This window comes from Thermobia domestica, chromosome 3 (genome assembly GCF_964235325.1).
Source record: "Thermobia domestica chromosome 3, izTheDome1.hap1.1, whole genome shotgun sequence".
Classification (NCBI taxonomy): domain Eukaryota; kingdom Metazoa; phylum Arthropoda; class Insecta; order Zygentoma; family Lepismatidae; genus Thermobia; species Thermobia domestica.
In genome coordinates, this window is record NC_137456.1 from 133,969,426 (window position 1) to 133,990,742 (window position 21,317).

Genomic DNA, 21,317 nt, shown 5'->3' on the forward strand with positions numbered 1-21,317 from the left:
GAAAATTCAAAATGCATGCTTGGCAAAATGTCCGTAAATACTCATTTCTTTTGCTGCTTGCTGTTTCAATGATATTCAGTTCTGCTTACTGTCGTTTTAACTGTCAACTCATGCAGGAGACTGTTGTCCTTTCGTTTGATGTACATTCCCCAGTCAGTGTTTACAGTGAATGAGTGTTCAGACTGGGGAATGTAGATCAAACGAAAGGACAGCAGTCTCCTGCGTGAGTTGACAGTTAGAACAAACATAATCATGTTTGATTATAATTGATATAGCAAGCAGCAAGAGAAATGAGTACTTACGGACTTTTTTTTTTTTGCCAAGCATGCATTTTGAAATTTTCTCGCCTTTTGCTGATAGCGGCATTCTTCACTACTGCTGCTGTGGGTGATAAGATAGTGAGTCACAACTAGAGGAAAGAAAGGAGCTTGAGAGCCTTGGCAGGACTAGCCATTCACCCTATTTTATTTTACTTCACAACAACGAATTTCCAGTTGAATTTGTGAACAAAACAGTTCTAGAGTGTGACGTTATGATGAGACTGTGTCACCGAAAGAATTGATGGAAAATATGAAGAAACATTGTTCCCAACTGCAAGAAAATTTGAAAAACAACGTACAGTCAAGTATTGAGTCTACTTTCACGAAATTTTCTGCTTTTATGGATTCCAAGATGGAGGAATTTAAAAAAGAGATAATTGGTTTTAAGGAAGATTTGCGCAAAGAGATAGATAATCGTTTCTGCCGAATGGAAGTCGAAATACAAGAGGTGAAAAAGAGAGAAGTTGAAAAAGAAGTAAGGATAGAAGAAATAGAAGCTAGAATAGAGGTTATAACACAAAACCAAGAGGAATTGGTGCAAAAATCTTCAATAGTAGAGTCTGAACAGAATCAACAGAGAGATCAGCTTGATCGGACTAGTTTAAAGCTATTAAAATGGGAAGGAGAAATCGACAGACGAGTAAAAGCCTTGGAAGAAAATTTTCTGGGATTAACTCTGATGGAGAATAAAGATGAAACTCGAAGAAAAGGAACAATTTTAAGTACTCCTATTACTACTAGTACGGTAACGGGATACACTACGTCAGTGGTAACGACCATAAGTCAGTCTAATTCTACACAGAGACTTCAACCGGTTAATATGACTTCACAAAATGATATAAGATTGCCTTGGCCTATTGGACTAACGTCGACGGAAACTGTTACCAATGAAGAAAATCTCAAAACTTCTAATACAGTGGATGGTCCGATATCTAGTGCAATAGAAGAAAAGCCTAACCAAGAGAAATCGGAAGGAGTACTGAAGTTAACTGGATTAGTAAATGAATCACTAAACCAGATCCGATATAGTGATTTACGAGACTTGCCAAAATTTGATGGTCAATACAATGGAGCGGCTAAAGCTTTCTTACATGAATTTATCCAGACTATCAGCTTATTTAAATTAACGGATGCTGAGAAGCTGATATTAGCCTCTAGATGTTTAATTAAAACTGCAGGGACGTGGTTTAGGAGTATCCAGCATCACGTGAAGACTTTCGATGACTTTGTTAATTTTTTCCAAAAACAATATCTCTCAGAGCGACTAGAGCGAGCCCAAAAACGTCAACTACAGCTCATGCGCTACGACAGAAATAAACACCAAACTTTGTCGGATTTTGCTTGGAATCTCGTTGAAAGATACCAAAGGATATGTAGTAAAACCGATGAAAGAGAGCTAATAGATCTTTTGTTAAATAGTTTACCAAATCACGAAGCTCAAATCTTGAGGAGTACTCCAAACAAAAATGTGGATGATCTAATGTTAAAAATAATGGAGATACAAGAATATAATGAATCAAATATGGGGACTAGTACAATGGATTCTAGGGTCAACTATCGGAGGCAGTTCCCTAGACCTCAAGTAAATTTTGTAAGAAAATCAAAAGCGGATTTTGGGGTCCAGACTGAATTATCCAATTCCGAATCAATGGTAAATTTAGTGAATGATAATCCTATGTCACCTGGTAATGAAACTGTTAAAAACCGAGGGAACTTTAGAAATGGATATAGGCGAAGATCTTGGAGATTTCCTGGATATTATCCACCGCATACATGGTATCAAAATAACCCTTACTATTGGAAGGAATGTACTTGTCGATCATCAGCAGTATCTAATCGATCAAACAGGATGAAAATCGCCAATATAACTAACGAATCCGGAAGAGTGAATGAAGATACTTCTATTGTATCTCCCAGTACAAGTAATTCGGAAAACTAAAAGCGCAACCCATTTCAGAGAGGGAGATCGGGTGCGCTAATGTGAATATACACCCTCTCACCAAAGCTAAGGAAATTGCACCTAATCTTTTAAGTAATGATTTGTACTATAAAGTATACTTTCTTATAGAAAATTAAAAGAATGATGTAACTATGGAAGATGCTTTTTGTTCACCATCTCCTACTATAAAGGATAGTATAGGGGATATCCCTCTTACCTGTATTTTGGATAGCGGAGCAGAAGTAAATTTACTGTCGGATCGAATTTGGAAACAGTTAGTAAATTTCCTACAGCTAAATTACAACAACATTCGAATGTAACTCTGGGAACTTTTGCTGATAAGGAGAAAGTACAAATAAAAGGATTACAAGTATTAACCATCAAATTATATGATCACCTTTTCGAAGTGCCAATATGTATTGTAAAGAATATGAAACCTGATTTGTTATTAGGTAGTCCATTTTTAAAAGCTTCTAAATGTATTCTAGATAATAAGAAAAAAGTAACTTTAACTGATATATTGGGTCAACGGATAACTATAAGTATATCCGAGCCAAATGTTTTATATCTATCTCTTCCTACAGTAAACCACATAGATTATGATAGCCTTTCTACTCCTGCAAATGAATTCCCTAAAATTCCAAATCCTCCTCCAAACGTGACAGTGGAAGAAATTAAAAATATGGTGGAAACTAGACAAGATTTAAAAGAAGAACATCAATTACGAATATATCGATTATTAATGAAATATAGACATATGTTTACCGAATATCCAAGGAGAATTAAAACGGATCCCTATTTAATTCAATTAACCGACAAAGAACCAGTAGTAGGAAAGTTATATAGTGTTCCTCAAGCTATGAGGAAGGAATTTGAGGAAGAACTATCAAAATGGGTGGAGCATGGAATAGCTATTGAAAAATCATCTCCTTACCGAAACCCTATGCATTGTGTTAGGAAATCTTCTGGTGGAGTGCGGCCTGTTTTGGATCTAAGAGGATTGAATCAAAAAGTAATCTCACCACGAGTGCAAGTAGAACCAATCTTTGAGATTTTGTCACGATTGTCTGGAGCAAAGTTCTTTTCGTCTTTTGACTGTACTGCTGGTTACTATGGTTTAGCCTTGCATCCTGACTCTTATGAATGCACAAGTTTCGTCTATCTAGGTAGACAATTTTGCATGTGTGTGCTGCCTATGGGGTTACGATCTTCACCTGCGATTTTTCAGTCTGTTATGAATAAATTCTTCACTATGGACACTCGTTCTTTTGTAGTGGTCTATTTAGATGACGTTTTATGTTCTTCGAGTGACATAGAAAGCCATTTCCAACACCTTGATCATGTTTTTAGTATCTTTGATAATGCAAATTTTTCGTTGAATTACAAGAAATGTAAATTTATCCAGACAGAAATCTTATTCTTAGGTCATGTTGTTAATTGTAAAGAAATTAAAGTAGACCCCAGAGCCAATGAAGCTATACGTTGTTTCCCACTTCCGAAGACAAGAAAACAATTAAAATCCTTCTTAGGAATTGTGGGATGGCGACATCGCCATATTCCTCACTATGCAGAGTTAACTGCTCCATTATATCAACTTCTGAAAGAGGATGCACCATTTAAATTTCTGGAAGAGCATTTGAGAAATTTTGAGATGTTAAGAAAACTTGCAAGTGAACCACCAGCGTTAGGACAACCAAATTTTGACTTAACATTTCATTTGTTCAGTGACGCCTGTGCTGAAAATCTAGCTGGATATCTGGGGCAATACCAAGATGATAATCATGATATAACTGTCATAGCGTATGCTAGCCGAAAACTTAAAATTCATGAATTGTCCATGACAATTTTTCAATTGGAACTTCTTTCAATTCTCTTCCTGTGTGAGAGATTTTCCAATTATATTCTAGGAAGACAGACAATAGTGCACTGCGACAACCACGCAGCTACTTATGCTTTTTCTTTAAAAAACTTGGATTCAAGAACTACTAGAATTATACTAAAATTACAGAGATACGATCTGAAGTTTGAACATGTACCTGGAAAACAAAACTTCATTGCTGATGTTTTAAGTAGATATCCACCAAATGTTGCGGAGGAAGAGAAGCAGATACTTCTAAGTAAATATGATTCAGAGATAGAGAAAACTAAAAGACAGAAGATTATTAAGGAAATTGTAAGGTGAAACCAATGACAAATGGATTAGTTGAAGAGGATTACAAACATCTAACCGTATTCAGGAAAAGAAAACTTGGAAATTGAATTTCAGAAAAAATTTCTCTAACGATAAAATTTTTATTTGGACAAGCGGGAGTCTGTAATGCGCCACTAAAATATACCTGTGGCTAGCGCATTACTAGATGTTCGTGAACTACAACTTGGATTTTAATCCGTATCCCAGAATTTTAAATTTGGATTACAATTGGTTTTTGATCTGCATCTCAAGATGTTGAAATTGAAATTACAGAAAAATAATAAATTGTTTTCGAAACGAAAAAAATATATATATGTGTATTAACATAGTGATTTAGAAGTTGGTGCATATTTTTGGAAAATATCTTATTAACCTTCGAAAGCCGAGTTTGAAAGATTAAAATAACATAGCAGGTAAAACAGTAAATAATTATAAAATTTTATTGAGAAGGAAGGAATAATTAATAAAATGAATTGCTAAAGTTTAAACTATTCGGGAGAGATTCTTCTCTCTCCCCTATCATCTTTTGCCACCATATTATCTTCCAAATGATTTATTTCGGAATATAAAAATAACCAAGTAATTCCAAATTTCATGTGTAATGTTAAATTCTACAACTATTTGAAATTTCAACTTAGAAGTTTTCTAATAAATTATGCAATAGCATTGATTTACTAGTATATAACTGTCTATCGAAGCATGCAGAAACAGAATTGGAATATCATTAAACTAAATGATTACTGCACAATTTACGGACCAATTGACTCAAAGTAGATGATGTTTGTTTAAAGTGGTAGATATGGAAGCTCCGTAGTATATGTACGTCGGTATATATTATTTAAAAAATAAAATATGATTTGGTATTTACTAACGTAGAAAGGAAACGAATTATTTGCTGAATGAGTTATTATGAATGTATTAATAAAATGGTAATTGTGTTATTAAGTAAAGAAGAATAAGAAGTTACTAATAAAAAAATAAAGAAAATATATATGAGGATCGGTCGAATGAAGAATAGTGAATAATAGTAATAACCGCGTACTTTCTTTGCTTCCGAAACATACCTGTGTTTAAAGCATTAATGGTTTTCTTGCAAATCGAAGAAAATATAAGAGTATTTAATCTGTTTCTAACTGAGTCTGTGAAAATCCGTTCTTCTTACTGTTCAGAAGAAGAATACATGATAATAAATACGGAGACGAATCCAATTAAATTCTTAAATTTTGTCGATAGAATTTGTATCTGTATCATTGATGATAAACATATTTAAACAAAATTACGTTACTTGAGTTTTAATTATAACTATTATAATTACAGATTGTATATTAATGTAACTCATTAATACATTTTTATATACTTTGGTACTACACTATTCATACTTTCACAAACGTTAACTCTCATGTCTCCTAGAATCTGTTCATCTTCTAAGTTTCACTTTCCCTAAGCCATTTTGAGCGAGGGTGGCGACTCCGTTGCATCGGGCCAAAGCTTAGCACAGTTCTCACGAAGGAATCTCGGAAGTCTCATCGTAGAACTGCGATAATTAAAAAGAAAGCTGTTTCAATCGAAAAGAACCTAGGAACTGTTTCGAAGTCATTGAATTGCAAGGAAGTTGGGACCCAAACTAACATCTTATAGACGTCTACTTGCAGAACACGACAGCGTTTAACAGTTAATACAGAGGTTCGTATCCAGCTAAAATCAATATTTAACATCTTGTAAAAACAGTACATTATAGTATTACTGTGTAACTTGGCAACTTCCAACCAGGGATTGGAAGTTGATGTGGTGCATTACACCTGATATAGTATAAACATTCACGAAAAAGTTAGATTTTTTGGAAATGGTCGAGCGGCACATGCTTGATCACTTAGAATGGATTGACTCTAAGGCCACAGCAAGCAGTTTACGAGACAAATGGTTAAAATTCGAAAGTCGAATGACAGCAACTCTTTACACAGAGCTATTTAAGCTTACAATACCAAGTTCGAATTACTTAGTTCCTGAACATGAACTACTTTGCGGAATGGGAAATGGTCCAAACACTAGCAACAAATTTGAAGTCACTCATAAGGAAATTTTCTCAGCTGTAGGGAAACGTTAAAATGTTTTCGGAAAATTTTAACAGATAATGTGAAGGAAACGAACTTCATCTCAGAGTAGATGCCGATTTTGCAACGAAAAGAATTCGGCGTAAAACGCACTGTTTTGATTAAAACTGCTCTGATGAAGACTCGACTTTGCAAGAAGGCCGTTGGAAGGAGTTACAAGAGGGAACCTTCTACAGAATTTGTGACACTGCTTTTACAAGTTTTAAGGAGACGTTTGCTCCACATGAAAGATTGTGTCTGTTTGGATCCAAACAGATTTGAAGAAAAATAAAGATAATTGGTGGGTCTAGATGGTAAAAACGGGGGGCAGCCAGAATCCAGACTATACTAGGTATATCCTGAGTTTATAATTTTTCATGGGCCCTGCAGAAGTTTCCACCTTAACTCTCTCCTGATCAATATTATGGCTAGATTGGGCGTTGACATTGTGAACCTTAAGTATTGTTTTATACAAAGCATAACAGAAAAATTGAACTAAAACTTTCTATTATTTTTGTCACTCAAAAAACTGGGGGTCCAAGGCATAACCATAAGTGCTAGATCCTCCACTGCAGATGGAGCCCTGGAAACATTAGTAGTAAATATAAGCGTGTGTAAAGAAACCCAGTCATGCGAACTCAATTTGCCACCCATTACAAAGATTACTTTAAGAATCTGAAGGATGCTTCTACTAGTGACTTCGATGTGGTTCAGTACTCAGCTTATTCCGGAAATGAAGACGAATGGGATGAAACCAAACCGAAGATCTGGATCAGCTGAATCCTTGCCGTTGTAAACAGCGTTGCATACACTGTGTGTTTACACTTTTGTATGAACTGACTTTAAATCTGCACTTATAGCAATTTATATTGTGTGTACAAATATGTTATGACGCTTCTAACTACCCAGGTAAAGTGCGAACGCTTATTCTTTAAGTTGAAGATCATTAAATCAAAACTGAGGTCAATTTGGGGCAAAGCCTACTGGATAAGTTAATGCTCCTTAATCAACATACATGAGTTTAGGGGCAGGGATTGCTTTAGGCTATTCACTTTGACGATGCAACGTAGCGTTGGGGGAGGGGGAGATATATTTAAAAATGATCAAAAATGACCGATATTAGTGTTGAATCCATAGTTTTCGGGGTCGATGAGAGAAACCGTGACACTTTTGATGCTGTTTCAATCCAAGTTCAGCCCTGATAGTTGGGAAGGGGAGGGTACAACGTAGGGGTGGAAGATAAACATTTAAAAATGATCGAAAATGACTAATATTAGTTTCGAATCCATAGTTTTAGAAGTAGCTGAGATTAACAGTGACAATTCTGATGCCGTGTGCCGCTGCACGGAGGATTGGAGGGGGAGCTGTGTATACCTAAGGGAAGGGGGAGGGGAAAATTTTAAAAATGATCAAAAATGACCAATATTAGTGTTGAATCCATAGTTTTCGGTGTCAATGAGAGAAACAGTGATACTTCTGATGCTGTTTCAATCCAAATTCAGCCTTGATAGTTGGGGAGGGGGAGGGTAAACGTAAGGGAGGTGGACAAACATTTAAAAATGATCGAAAATGACTAATATTAATGTCGAATCCATAGTTTTAGAAGTAGCTGAGATTAACAGTGACATTCTGATGCTGTGTGCCGCAGCATGGAGGAGGGGGGAAAGCTATATATAATAATAATAATAATCGAAAATGACCAATACTATGTCTAATTCATAGTTTTCGGGATCATTGAGATGAACAGTGACATTTCCGATCCCGTTTAAATTCAAATTCAACCCCGCAACGTGGGAAAGGGGGAGGAAGAGATATTTAAAAATGATCGAAAATGACCGATATTAGTGCTGAATCCACATTTTTGGGGTGGCTGAGATAACGGTGACACTTCCGATGTCATGGCCCGCAACATGGGGGAGGGGTATATATATATATATATATATATATATATATATATGATCGAAAATGACCAATATTAGTGTCGAATCCATGGTTTTCGAGGTTGCCGAAATGATCAATGATCTTTCCGATGCTGCTTAAATCGATGCCATTAAAAACGAAAGCATCAGATTTCACGGGTACTAAATACATGAAATACGGAGTTGTGCATTTAAATTTTCATTTCAACCCAACGAAGCGGGTAATATATGCTAGTACTGAATATGTCCAGAATTTTCGCCTAGATTGCGATGTTACTGGAAGCGAAATAGCAGAAAGCTCAGGAGATCTTAAACGATTACTCAAGTTGTGAAATTTAATATAGTCAGAATTGTACATATTGGTACTTTTTTTCTCTCTATTTGTGCTGGAATAGGTGGGGCTACTGCTAATTTATTTATCCTACATTCACATTTTTTGTGGGTGTAATTATAATATTCTGTGCTATGCAACATTTACGGTATTTCGTCCCAGTCGTTTTGTGTGTAACTGTGTATGCTGAATGCTATGAATAAATTAAAAAGGCATTTTAAAAGCAAAAATGTTTACATTAATTTGTCCCTGAAGCGCTCCTCTAAGTTTCCATCTCCGCCTAGCTTTGACAGCTCCAGTCCGACACTGCTCTCCCCATTACATCAATTGTATAGGTGATGCAAGTACGCCCAGTACTTTTGATACTGAAATTATTGGCGTTTTTAATCTTTAATCCTGCTCTTTACCCCCAGTGTGTGTATGCACATCTTCATCACAAGTTGTAGGCCATTATCCCGCCTTTATAAGAAACCTTACAAAGTGATTTCAAATGTCTCAGTAAATGAATATCTCTTACATATTAATGGTATGCCAACAGTCATTGTTAAAACCCGTTTGAAACTGTACATCCCACCTACAAATCCATACCCCGAATTTAAATATAAGTATAAACGATTTCTATGAAAAGGTTTAAGAATTGCTATACTCGCGTGAATTCTGTGTTTTTGCCGTAAAGGTAACTTTAAAAATGATCCAAGAACAAAATTAAAACGAAAAACAAGTCTCATGACCTTGTTGTCAGAAACGAGTGTGCAAATGAAATTTCCAAAATAATCAAAACACATTACATAAACAGTTTCTAAATAACTATTTTTACAAAAAAAGAAAAAAATATTTTTCTTTTAGTTTACTTCAAAATAATTTACAAATTAGTATAAAAAACTGGCAATTCTAAACAATCATAATCATTCAATCATTCATTCGTCATCTAAACAGTCAGTTATTACTCAAAACGTATCGTTTAATTACTACAGCCATCTCTGAAACTTCAGGATATCCCGTTCAGTGCTGATGATTATAGGAGGATTCTATGAATTGTGAATATACTTTGTGCTTGTTATTACATAACAGCTCTGTGTAAAGAACACATGATCTTATGAACACACAGGGAATTCAAGAACTGTCTCCTTAATAATCAAAGCCCAGTCACTATACTACACAAATTTCTATTGTAACTTTGTACATACCTTCTATATTATTCATTTCTTTAAGTTATCTATGATAATGGTTGTAATTATTCAATGAATGTACTTTTATACAGATGCTATTTTATTCCTTAAATAATAATTCACACCCTATATGGATAATGCATCCGCTAGAATATATTTTAATTTCTTAAATAATAATAATAATAAAAAAGTGATAATTAAGCATCTAAATGCATCATTTTATGGCTCCCCTGTGAGCTTTGAAGATTTAAGTAGATTGCGCGAGGAGTACTGTATGGAAGAGTGCAGTGACGTGGCGTGACAATTTAACGATTGTTACCGGTTGCTGATACTACAAGTAACTCTTGTTTCTCAATATCAGAAAATCTAGTACTCACTTTTTCTTTCAGCGTATCAACCATTTCAAACTATAGGCATTGGCAAAGTGGTCAAATTCCACTTCATTTACTCTTGACCTTTTTGAACAATGTGGCTCTTCATGTTCTTTCATTTTTTACTAAATATAATTGAAACTCTCTCTCAATGATCTTAGATATTCTTCAAAGTCATCTATTTTCTTTCTGCAGTAACCTACATCATAAACTTTCTTTTGTAAGATATTGAACAAGATTTCTTATCTTGATGCTATAACAGAAAACAGTTCAAGTAAAAGATTGGAGTCAAAACTTGGAAAGGTTTCATAGAATTTTGCTACACAAACTCTGGTTTGAGGATCCTATTCGTCGGTTTTATCCATCATGGATTTAAAGATTCCTAACAGTTCATCTTTAAGGCTATACAGCACATCATTTACCCTACTTCAATAGTTCCATACCTTGTGTTTGAAACTATTGGGATACTTTTATTCGACTACATAATCCAGAGCATTTGTTCTTTTTGAAGACCTCGAGGAAGAAGAAGCAAGTCCCAACACATTAAAAAAAAAAGAAAGAAAGAAAGAAAAAAAGAAAAAACCTTTTCCAGTAGCGTAACTTGAAGCTTCAGTGCCCCCTCAAACTTAAGTTATGCGCCCCTGGAGCTCGTGCCCCCCTTCCCGCCGGGAGGGTCGCGGGGGCGCTATTTACGCCTATGCCGTTTTGTATAATCAACGGACTTTTCTAAAACTAAATTAAGTCTATGGGCATAAGAATGAAAATATAATTAACAAGAGGCTGCAGTTCCCTACCTCACCAACCATAACTGGAGTTTCATCGTATGTTTGAGCAACAAGTTTTCCGTATTGAAAATTAGACAGTCAAACTGCGGCACGATGAAGACGATTGCACAGTTCTTTTTCAACACATCAAACTGCATCAAAGTCCAAATTAAACTAGTAGGCTAGCGGCTAGAGTTGGAAATTTGTTGCATCGAAAGTTTTCTATACTAAATTAAAAACAAAATATTTTCAACTTAATTCGCATAAATCCTAAATAATAATAATTACTCGAATTGGAAGGAGTGCGGGCAACATTTCTGCTTCGCTCTAATTATCATTACTATTCCCCCTTGCTCTTGAAACAGTCCCCATATAGCACAATGTGTTTCATCAATAGGCATTTCTGTATAATTAATGACACTTCAGGGACTGACAATATTTTTGCTCCTTCAGGCATGAGACAATCATCTAAATTTATATACTGTTTAAACAGAAATAAAATCTCAATTAAAAAAAAAATAATAATGCCCATAAGCTCAAATTAACATTCAATGAGAAACTTTATTTTGAATCAAAGTAAATCTATATTAAATTTTTGTTAGAATATCCTATGGAATATATTCTTCTTGTTCACTGTTGCTGTATTATTCAAGTTTAAAGATAACGTATTAACATACAAAAGTCGTGTAAAAATGATAGACTAACATATAAATAATGCACTGGAACATCAGTCTCACAATAACACGTGTTAAATGCTATTAGTATGAAAAACCTGCTACTTATATTTGTCCGAAATTGTATGCTGTTAAGACAATGAAATAACCTTATGAATACTGAAATTGCAGCCAAGTTTCTATCCTTAGAATGGGGAAGCAAACCAAACAGTATAGTAGAATTATCGCCCGCTCGATCCTCTACAGCGAGAGGAGAGCGAAACTCCTAAGCTGACGGTGAGTAGTTGATGATATTCTAGATTCTCCTTGTTTTGACAGGGAACGTTCCTATTTTTTCCTGTTCCACTCAGCCGAACGGTAACATAAGGGCTATTCCGGAAGTCCAAATACGAGCGCATAGGATGCTTCTGGCTGGCACGCTAAAAGGTGCTTCTGGAGTGAACGAACGCTATCGGGGTTCGCGTTACCTCTGAAATCTGCGGTATCAACAACAGTATGCTCCTATTTGGTGTTGGCATGTTGCATTCGTTCACAATGTGTATGAAGCATAGGCCATCCAAACTTAAAAAAAAAAAGAAGAAAAGAAAGAAAAGAAAAAGGAAAATGTACACATCTTCCCATATCGATGATGAAATTTGAAGATATATGAAAACAACGAAAGACTGTAATATTTTTACCGTTACCGCCGGTAACAGCGGTAATACGCACTACACGTCCCTGGAAGAGTGATATGGTTAGTAATGAATTTGATGAAGTTTTTAGAGTTGGGAGTAGTGATGGGATGAGTTATGGTGAAACCTGTATAGTGATTGGTAGTTGCATAAAAGTATTGAAATCCCTTTGAATTGCTGGGTATTAACTTGCATGCTAGGTCCAAGGTTTAAAATTTCCAGAATTTTTACAACACTAATCACAACTTAAAAAAAAAAAAGCATGGGTTAAGACTGCATCCCTCACGTCCTACTTTAACTGTGAACTGTATTATTCTACACGTGCTCCTCACTCCTGTCTTACATTCATCATACGTACATATATTGAATTATACAGATGTGCGTGTTCGGAACACATCTTTTCTTCAGTTTCCACCAAATAAGATTCCGTAGCACTCTATCTACGCTTTCTGTAGGTCTATGAAAACCGTATGGAGATCCTTCTGACAGGGGCAATCTCCCCCCCCCCCAGAAGACGAAACTTTATTATTTTATATATATAAATAAAACCCATCCCAAAGTTTGGAGCCCTTAAAAGTAGCAGTATGACAACCCATCGGCTTCCCCCCCCCCCTTCCACAGAATTCGGTCCTGGATCCGTCCCTGCCTTCTGGTATTCTCTGTACTTTTCCATTAGATTCTAAGTGCAAATATTGTATCCATTTTCGACCGTCCTGCCATGAAAAAAAAAAAAAAAAATCTCTGTTATTTCAGTCTCTTCCCTCAATCTTGATTCTATCACTGTCACTATTGCATTCACTCGCGTTCAAATTTCGTGGATCTGTTAAGATTTCAGAAACTTTTTTCTTTTCTTTATCACAAAGCGATCCATGTTTGTTGAATGTCCAAAATGAAATCCACACGTCACAAAACAACACTGCACAGAACTAAGGATCCTAAAATAGAGAACCACATCATCTACAAAATTCACACTGTAAACTCAGTTGCAAGGTTGCCATATCTATCGTGGCATTATAAACAAGTGATTGCAGTCGCTCGCAAAAGACCGAGCTTGACATTGTCTATATAAACCCAGTTTATCGTGCGTTTGCTGATGGCTTATAAGGCTCTTGCCTTTCAGATCTTTTTTAAAGTATATAACATATTTTCGGTGTGAAATTTTGGTGGGCTTGGAAGAAATTTGGAGTCTAGTGACGGTATTGGCCACGTGAAAAATTCGGCTGAAAAGACATCGCCTGATTGTCGAAAGCAAGAGGAATTCAACAAGAGTTTTCAGATACAATATACAGTAGATATTAAATCAAAAATTGAAGCGTTGGTACTACTATTAGGAAAAAAAAAAAAAACAGTTTTAATTGAACAATAACATTTTCAGATTGTGAAAAGGAAATGCAAAATTAAAATATGAAATTGAAGTTTAATTTGCTTGATTTTTAAAAAAAATTATTTTAAGTAATTGTTAATAAAAGCGTATAGGTATCGCTGCAAAACTATTTTCTGTCTACTCCAGAAGATTGCGTACTTCAATATTATCTAGTAACCATAATTATGAATTGTAATGCGCTGTTTATATAGATCTATATAAATTCGTGTTTCTAATTTCATAATACTTCTTTTTATATATATATAAAAAATCATTATTAATAACAAGTCAGAAGTTTCGTTCGGAAATCTACTATTTTTCATTTTCTCATTTCAGCGATACACGACAAAACTCTACTTTATGCACAATACAATACAGAATTTAACAAATTATTTTTCCTTTTCATAAAGTTGTATATTCTTCCGCTGAAAGACATACAATGACACCAACTTTTAGTACAGTTTTCTTTATTCTCTGCCATAATTTATCCTATATCATTAAAATACACGCAATTAATACCAATTAGTCGCTCAATTATCAGCGGAAAACCTGTAAATACTAGGATCTTTTGTTAGAATGAAAGAAGTCAGATGAAGGTATACTACTATATTTTTTTCTTTATTATTTCAGTGGTGCCGATGGGAAATGGAGATGGCCAATCATCGTGTTTTCAATGACAAAAGAGACTTCCTTATTTTGGTAGAGTTAGAACGGCTTAATCGACGGGACCTTCCTCGCCATCTGAAATTTCTCATGGATACAAGGACGTACCTGGAATGGCCGGGAGAAGATGAAGAACAAAGCGCGTTCTGGAGGCGATTAGGTGAAGCCCTGGGCCACAGTATTCATACAAGGAAACAGCAAATGGAAAGGGAAAGACGAGAAAATGCAATTCCTTTATACGAAGTATCAGAACGCCGACGCATACACGTCGATTGATGGAAAATCGGTGACAACGCCTTGAAAGAAACTGATCACTTTTGTCTTAGTACGTAATTTTTCAGATGTTCATCCTTATAGTGGATGTTTTCACCTTTATTCGTCTTCAATTTCAGTGAAGGTATTTAGAAAATGACAACTGGAGACAGACAAAAACATCGATTTTGGGTTACTTAACAATGATTTGGTTCGAGTGATGAAGGAACTTTGTCTTCCATAATTATTAATAGTGTAAACACCTGTGGCATATAACAGAAAGAATTGTGAATATAAATTTGCATAAGCATGATTCATGCTTGAGGAAAATTGTCACCTATAATTGTCATTATGCATTTAACTATAGACATTCAATATTTTATTGTGTTCTTTAGCGTATACAAACAGTGAATGTAAGCTTAGCAATAAGTTATGTTTAAATTCCTAACTTTTTAAAAAAGCTAGTAGATTTAAGCAACTCTTTTGCTTTCGTAATTATACTCTATTATTTTTAGTTACTCACAGCGACCTCTGTTCCAATGTTGGGTAAGTTACTTGTAAAAATGTAACGCGTTACAAGTTCCTTTACTTTCCCTTAAACTGTAAAGCGTTACTTGCCCCAGAAAAGTAACTGTTACCCTACTTCGAAAGTAACGCAAATAACGCGTTACTTTTAGGTCCGAAACTTTGAATATATAGACAAAAAATTCTTATTATTTCAGTTTTCCGTACAACTACTACCACTATTATTATTATTATTATTATTATTATTATTATTATTATTATTATTATACATTATGATTTTCCCCAATCAGCGTAAATGTTTAGAACCGTAGGTTGATAATAGTAGCACTGCTATATTCTTTCATGCGGACAGTTTCTTTCTAATAGGCTAATACAGTAGGCTTGCTCATCAGTCACAGTTTATTCATATTAACCCCTTATTATATATCGTTAATTATGGTACCCATCAAACATATCCATAGTAATAGCAACTACGAACAATGCACTATTATTGAAATGCTATACTGCACTGTAAAAGATTGTTCACTTTTTGTACGCGTAAACTGCAACGACTTTTGACCACTTCTTTTACGTGTATATGTGTGTGTGCAACAGGAGGAGTACGAAGTGTGTACAAAACGTGAGAAATGTGCACGAATTGCACCCTTGGAAGTTTCTGCATATTTGAGTTGATTTTAGTTTAGCGTCCCTTTCAGCAGCGAGGGTATATGAGACGTGGACCTACTGATTAACGTGGAATCCGACCCACATGAGCTCCCGCTGAGAATCGAACCCGGGTCTCCCACGCCGTTTCTGCATATTACACATTTTGTATATAATTTGCACTCCTGTTGCACGCATATATACATATAAAAGAAGTGATCAAAAGTCGTTGCAGTTTATGCGTACAACAAGCATTTTAGGAATTACCAAAAAAAATGGATCGAAATATTGCGATCTTGGCCAAGAATTTTAGGAATGATCCAATAAAATACATCAAAAGATTGCGATCTTGACTAATTATTTTTTTTTTTTTTTTGGATCAGAGGTCACAAAATTTTTGAACGGCCCCTAAACCGAGTTTTTGTATTTTCTATGAAATACGCACATCATACTGAGTAAAGTGATAGTTTAGGTTTGGATACACTTTATGTGGTTCCTCAGATATAAAGAGTATAACAAAATTTTTGATTGAAATATAGTGGATCTTTTGATTCGATAAGTATAGGATTATTTTATATGTGTGTGTTGCACTATTTGTAGTTGCTGTAGCATACAGTATTGTAAAAATATTTGTTGACAAAAAAGAAATTTTGAAAAGTGTATATATATAAGGATAAGCATATCCTATAAAACAGTTTACAATATTTTTACATCGAAGTTTTAACGTTTCGCTGACTAATTTTAAACCTACTTATTCAAATTGAAAGAGTATATCGTTGAAAATCACTATATCATAGTTACGATAACCAATCAACACCTTACACCTCCTACCTTGCCTACACTCAATATAAATTTCTTTATTTAATCTCTTGAGAAAATGAAATCTTATTTTTTCTTACTTTGTTGCAATTGAAACTTTTTTTTTTTTTTTTTTTTTGGAAGAAATTGCAACTTCTAAAGTCTTCACAGGATAGCAGTCTACAAGAATAAAGTATTAATATAATATTAGTAAGAGCACGCGTAAACAAATTGTTAACATTTGGACAATAGCTTGATTCCAAATGTTTGTGTGGGTGCTGTTTCGGTCTACTCCAGAAATTTAACTTTTACCTGAGCATCAAGGGGGGGGGGGGTAAATATTTTTGCTCTCCATCCTTATAAAAACACCAAGCAAAGTAAACTAGACTACCATTGCATTCGCGGTTCACTCACTGAATGTATTGATTTGAAGCTGTCAAAATCTATGACAAAAATCTTCCACGTTCTTGCAATCAGTACATGTGATTTCTCTGAGGCTGTACCCATCTTCCAAAAACAGCAAGTAGCACTACGATCTTATCTGTTTCTCTGTGTGTCGGTAATTGTCATAGTTCATTTGCTCCATTCTGAGAAATTCACTTACAGGAAAGGAACATTTGTTTCCGTAAAAAATACACACATATTATACTTAATTATCCGAAATGTAACTCAAACTAGGTACGTTACTTGAAAGTATGTAACGCGTTACCGTTACATACTTTGGAAAAATGTAACGCGTTACTAGGAATCGTTACTTAAAGAGTAACGTGTTACTTGCGTTACGTTACTTCCCAAGACTGCTCTGTTCTTGATGGGACATGACTTGGTTCGGGTTCTTCCGATACATAAGTACGATCCATGTTTAACCTAACCTCAATACTGTTCAACCTAACCTCAATGCAACTTTTCAGTTATATTTAATTACAAATCAACCACTCGAAGATTCTCAACAATGTAGACACGAACCTCTCAGATTAATATTGAAGCATAACCTGTGATTCTGTAGATGAAAAGGTTTTAGACTCAGCTTCCTTTTCCAAATAACTCGAAAACTAACAAGATAAACTGATCTATCTCCTACAAATTAATAATAAAGTTTTATTCATTTTTGATCTCGAGGAACTAGTTTCTTTTAATTACTAAGTGAAAAATTCTGGTTAAAACAACATAAATTTATACTTCTCGATTTCCATCTTTAAATAATCATCATCATCGCATTTCGGGATTGGAATTCCAACTATTGATATAAATGTAAATAAATGAAGTATACTTCCTATAATCATTTATTCATCAAGTACAAAACGTATAACAGATGCCAGATATAAAGCTAACTTTGGTCTTAAAACATATCACAGCAATTCCAATTTAAAACAAACATAATTTTACTTCGTGCTGGAAACCTGCTCTTAAATAATTATTAGGTAACAAATCCTAAATATACTCAAAAAATTCTTAAGTATTTTCTTGTACTACAAATGCATCCAAATTCAGAAAATCCGACTGCTTTGCCATACATTATACGTATTCATTTCAGTCCATATTTTTACGTTATGATTTAAAGCTTATTAATATGGTTGTTATTGAAACAAACACTATGAATTTACTTTCATCCAACATATTTCTGCAATTTTTGAGAGCAAACAATTATTATGGATTAAAAAAAAAAAAAATCACGGACAAAACTGATCGCTTTCAAACTTTTGATATAGTCTGTAAAGGTAGCATTTTATTTTAAACTATAATCAAAGTAACAACATCACTAGGTAAAACACAACACTAAATTTTATTCTTCTGAAGATTTTACGCATGCGGAAATACCTTTATTAGCAGATACTACTACGCGATTTCTTCCTTTTTTCATATAAATAGCTAAAATCTTTATCATAATTATATCAAAATTTATTTTACTTACTAATCGAAGCATAATATACTGCAACCTATATATATATATCAATAATAAACAGCCTTTATGGACGTATTTTGTTTCCATAACCAAAATGAAAACACTAATATTAATACAAAAACAGAATATTAAGGAAAAGCACCAATAATACTAAAGCAATATACTATATCTACCAATAATACTAAAATCAATATGGTAATGAATGTTTATCACATCAAATTATCATATTAGATTATCGTCTTCACATTATCAGGAAGACCTAAACCACTTCATTCATGCATTTTCTTGATTTTCTACTGATATACAACACTGCAATTATATTGTTTTTTAACCTTAGGGCAGTTCTAATATCTCAAGCAATCATTACGCCATCTCGATATGTTGAATTAATAATTCATCTATCGGCTAACGTGTAACACAAAAAGCATTACAAAATTTGTCACGAAAAACGAAAGAATATTCCGTTTTTCCTTACTACACAGCAAGGTCTGAGGCGCTAAAATTCGAGGAAGTTAAAAACATAATATTTTATGGTAATTTACTTAAAACAGTTGATTGAAAATGAGGCATATTTAGCTATAATCCCAACTTAGCCAGCGATTAAATCATTTCTGTCAGGCTATAACGTCCTAGCATACTGAAAAAATTAATGGTACAAAATTATGGAATTATGACGTATCGCTACGGAAGTGTTGAGTGTATTGAACACATTTTAATTGAGTTTATAAATTTGAATTGTACATGAATCAACTCTTGTGAGAAACCTTATTGTATATTAATTCTTACTGTTTAAATTGTTCAAACATAAATTTGTTGTTTACCTTTATTTGTAGTATGTATAATTCACTGAGAAATACAGACAATTTTTATGTACGTGCTTTAGTGACTTACAGAGAATTAAGCCCTTTCTAAAATTAATTTTAAAAAAATCCGCCCATTTTCTTCCAAAGAACAATACTGAACTTTATTCGTCCCGAAATTATTGTTGAAAAGTCATGCAGGGGTAAGGTAAGTATGAACGCCATCCTAGTATCTTAAACATCTCCTTCTACAACTTAATACAAAGCGTAATTCTGTTTAAGTATAAATTTAAAATTTAGAGAGCAATACAACCGTAGCAACTAAATTAATTTGGGATAAATATATCACAAGCATAATACATACATACATATCTATCTATCTATATAGTGTGAAAATAAGATCTGCATAGATCAGTAGTTCCAGACCTTGTTTACCTAGCATCTCCCTTCCCTATGCATACTTCACGCTCGTAGGTCATACGTGCTTTTTGTCTGACTACTTCTGCGATTTCAGATGCAGCATTATTCTCAAGTCTTCAATAAGAATAAACTATATTCTCGCTAATTTATATTTATTTCCAGCAAGACTTCTTCATATCATTTGTCACCAGCTTTGTTCCTAATGAAACTACGGTTTTCATTCAATAGTTATTTTGTCTTTCTGTGATATTTCAGTTAACCCCTTTTCGTTACAACATTCATAATATTTGTAAGTTGAATAACCACAGGAAACACCATAATTTAGTATACATTCTTGGCTGCTTCTAATGTAAAATTGTTTACGTGTTACTTTCATATATATATATATATTCATAATTTCAGTTTATTTCTGTCAGTAGTTTGAGCGTCCCTTGGTAACTCTTCACGCCCCCAGGTTGGAAACCACTGCTATACTATACTGATTCAGATCAAATACGAATAGCATTAGGGTTTGTATCAAACACTGTGCAATTCTATTAAAACAGAAATATACTTTTTTTTTCATTGAATGCGCAGCGTTCTTTGAATACAGAGCTCTTACATCTCGTAGGTAACATTTGGTGACAGTTACATGCAACAGAATATCTGGGGCTGAGGTTAACTATGCCAAGTCACTTTTTGGCCGAAATGGAGTTATCGTATTTTTTCTTTCTTACATTAGTACGAGGGAAACTAGGAAAGTTTTGAGATGTGAACAACTGGAACACAAAAATTAAACAAATAAATAAATAAAATTCCGTCAATAAACAAGCGACGCAATTCAACAAACTATTGTTTTGAAAACACGTTTTCGTTCTTCTGTAAAATTAATATTTTATAACTTATACTTACACTTCTCAGCCCCAGATATAACCTCTGTCTTTATTTCTTTTTAGATACAATTCTATTTACTTACACAGGTTAATATTTTTATGAGTTTTACTTTCCTAACACAAACGTATAGCCTAGTAAAAAATATCTTAGCCACCCATCTTGCGGCATTTGTCCGTAGAAAATTCTAATACTTCAACTTTAAATCAAGAGCTCAATTGGCCAAAGGATTTTGTTTAATTCCAACTGTGGGTAAGAATACAGGGCCTTTCAAAAAGAAGTGAGAGGCCAGCATTTTTTGAACAAGACTGTACATACTGTGTTCTATTTAAAGAGTTTAGACACTGAATTTTTAGTATTAAGATTCTCATAAAGGCTATAAGACGCTAATGACAGTTTTATATGTATGTATATTAAATCTTAAATATACATATACACATGGGCGTGTGTATGAACACATTGTTGCAAAAAAGGAATCCCAAGACGGACATGAAAAACGAATTACAGCAAATAATAAATACATAGATACCAACTCTCATCAAAATTATAATAAAAATTCTGTCTTTCTTTATATCCTACTTTGATTTTAAAAGAATACAACACAGTAATAATATATATTTAATATTATATATAATAACGAAC

At 34.1% G+C, this 21,317-nt stretch overlaps 1 protein-coding gene across 1 annotated transcript in view; it reads left to right on the forward strand.

The window, feature by feature from the left end:
* LOC145680752 (uncharacterized) overlaps positions 1-17,804 on the forward strand; it is an 88,093-nt gene extending 70,289 nt beyond the window's left edge. The window contains exon 5 of the mRNA XM_081751722.1: positions 14,433-17,804. Coding sequence (XP_081607848.1) covers positions 14,433-14,741 — 309 coding nt within the window. The 3' untranslated portion in view covers positions 14,742-17,804. The remainder of the gene's footprint in view (positions 1-14,432) is intronic.
* Positions 17,805-21,317: the final 3,513 nt, after the last annotated feature.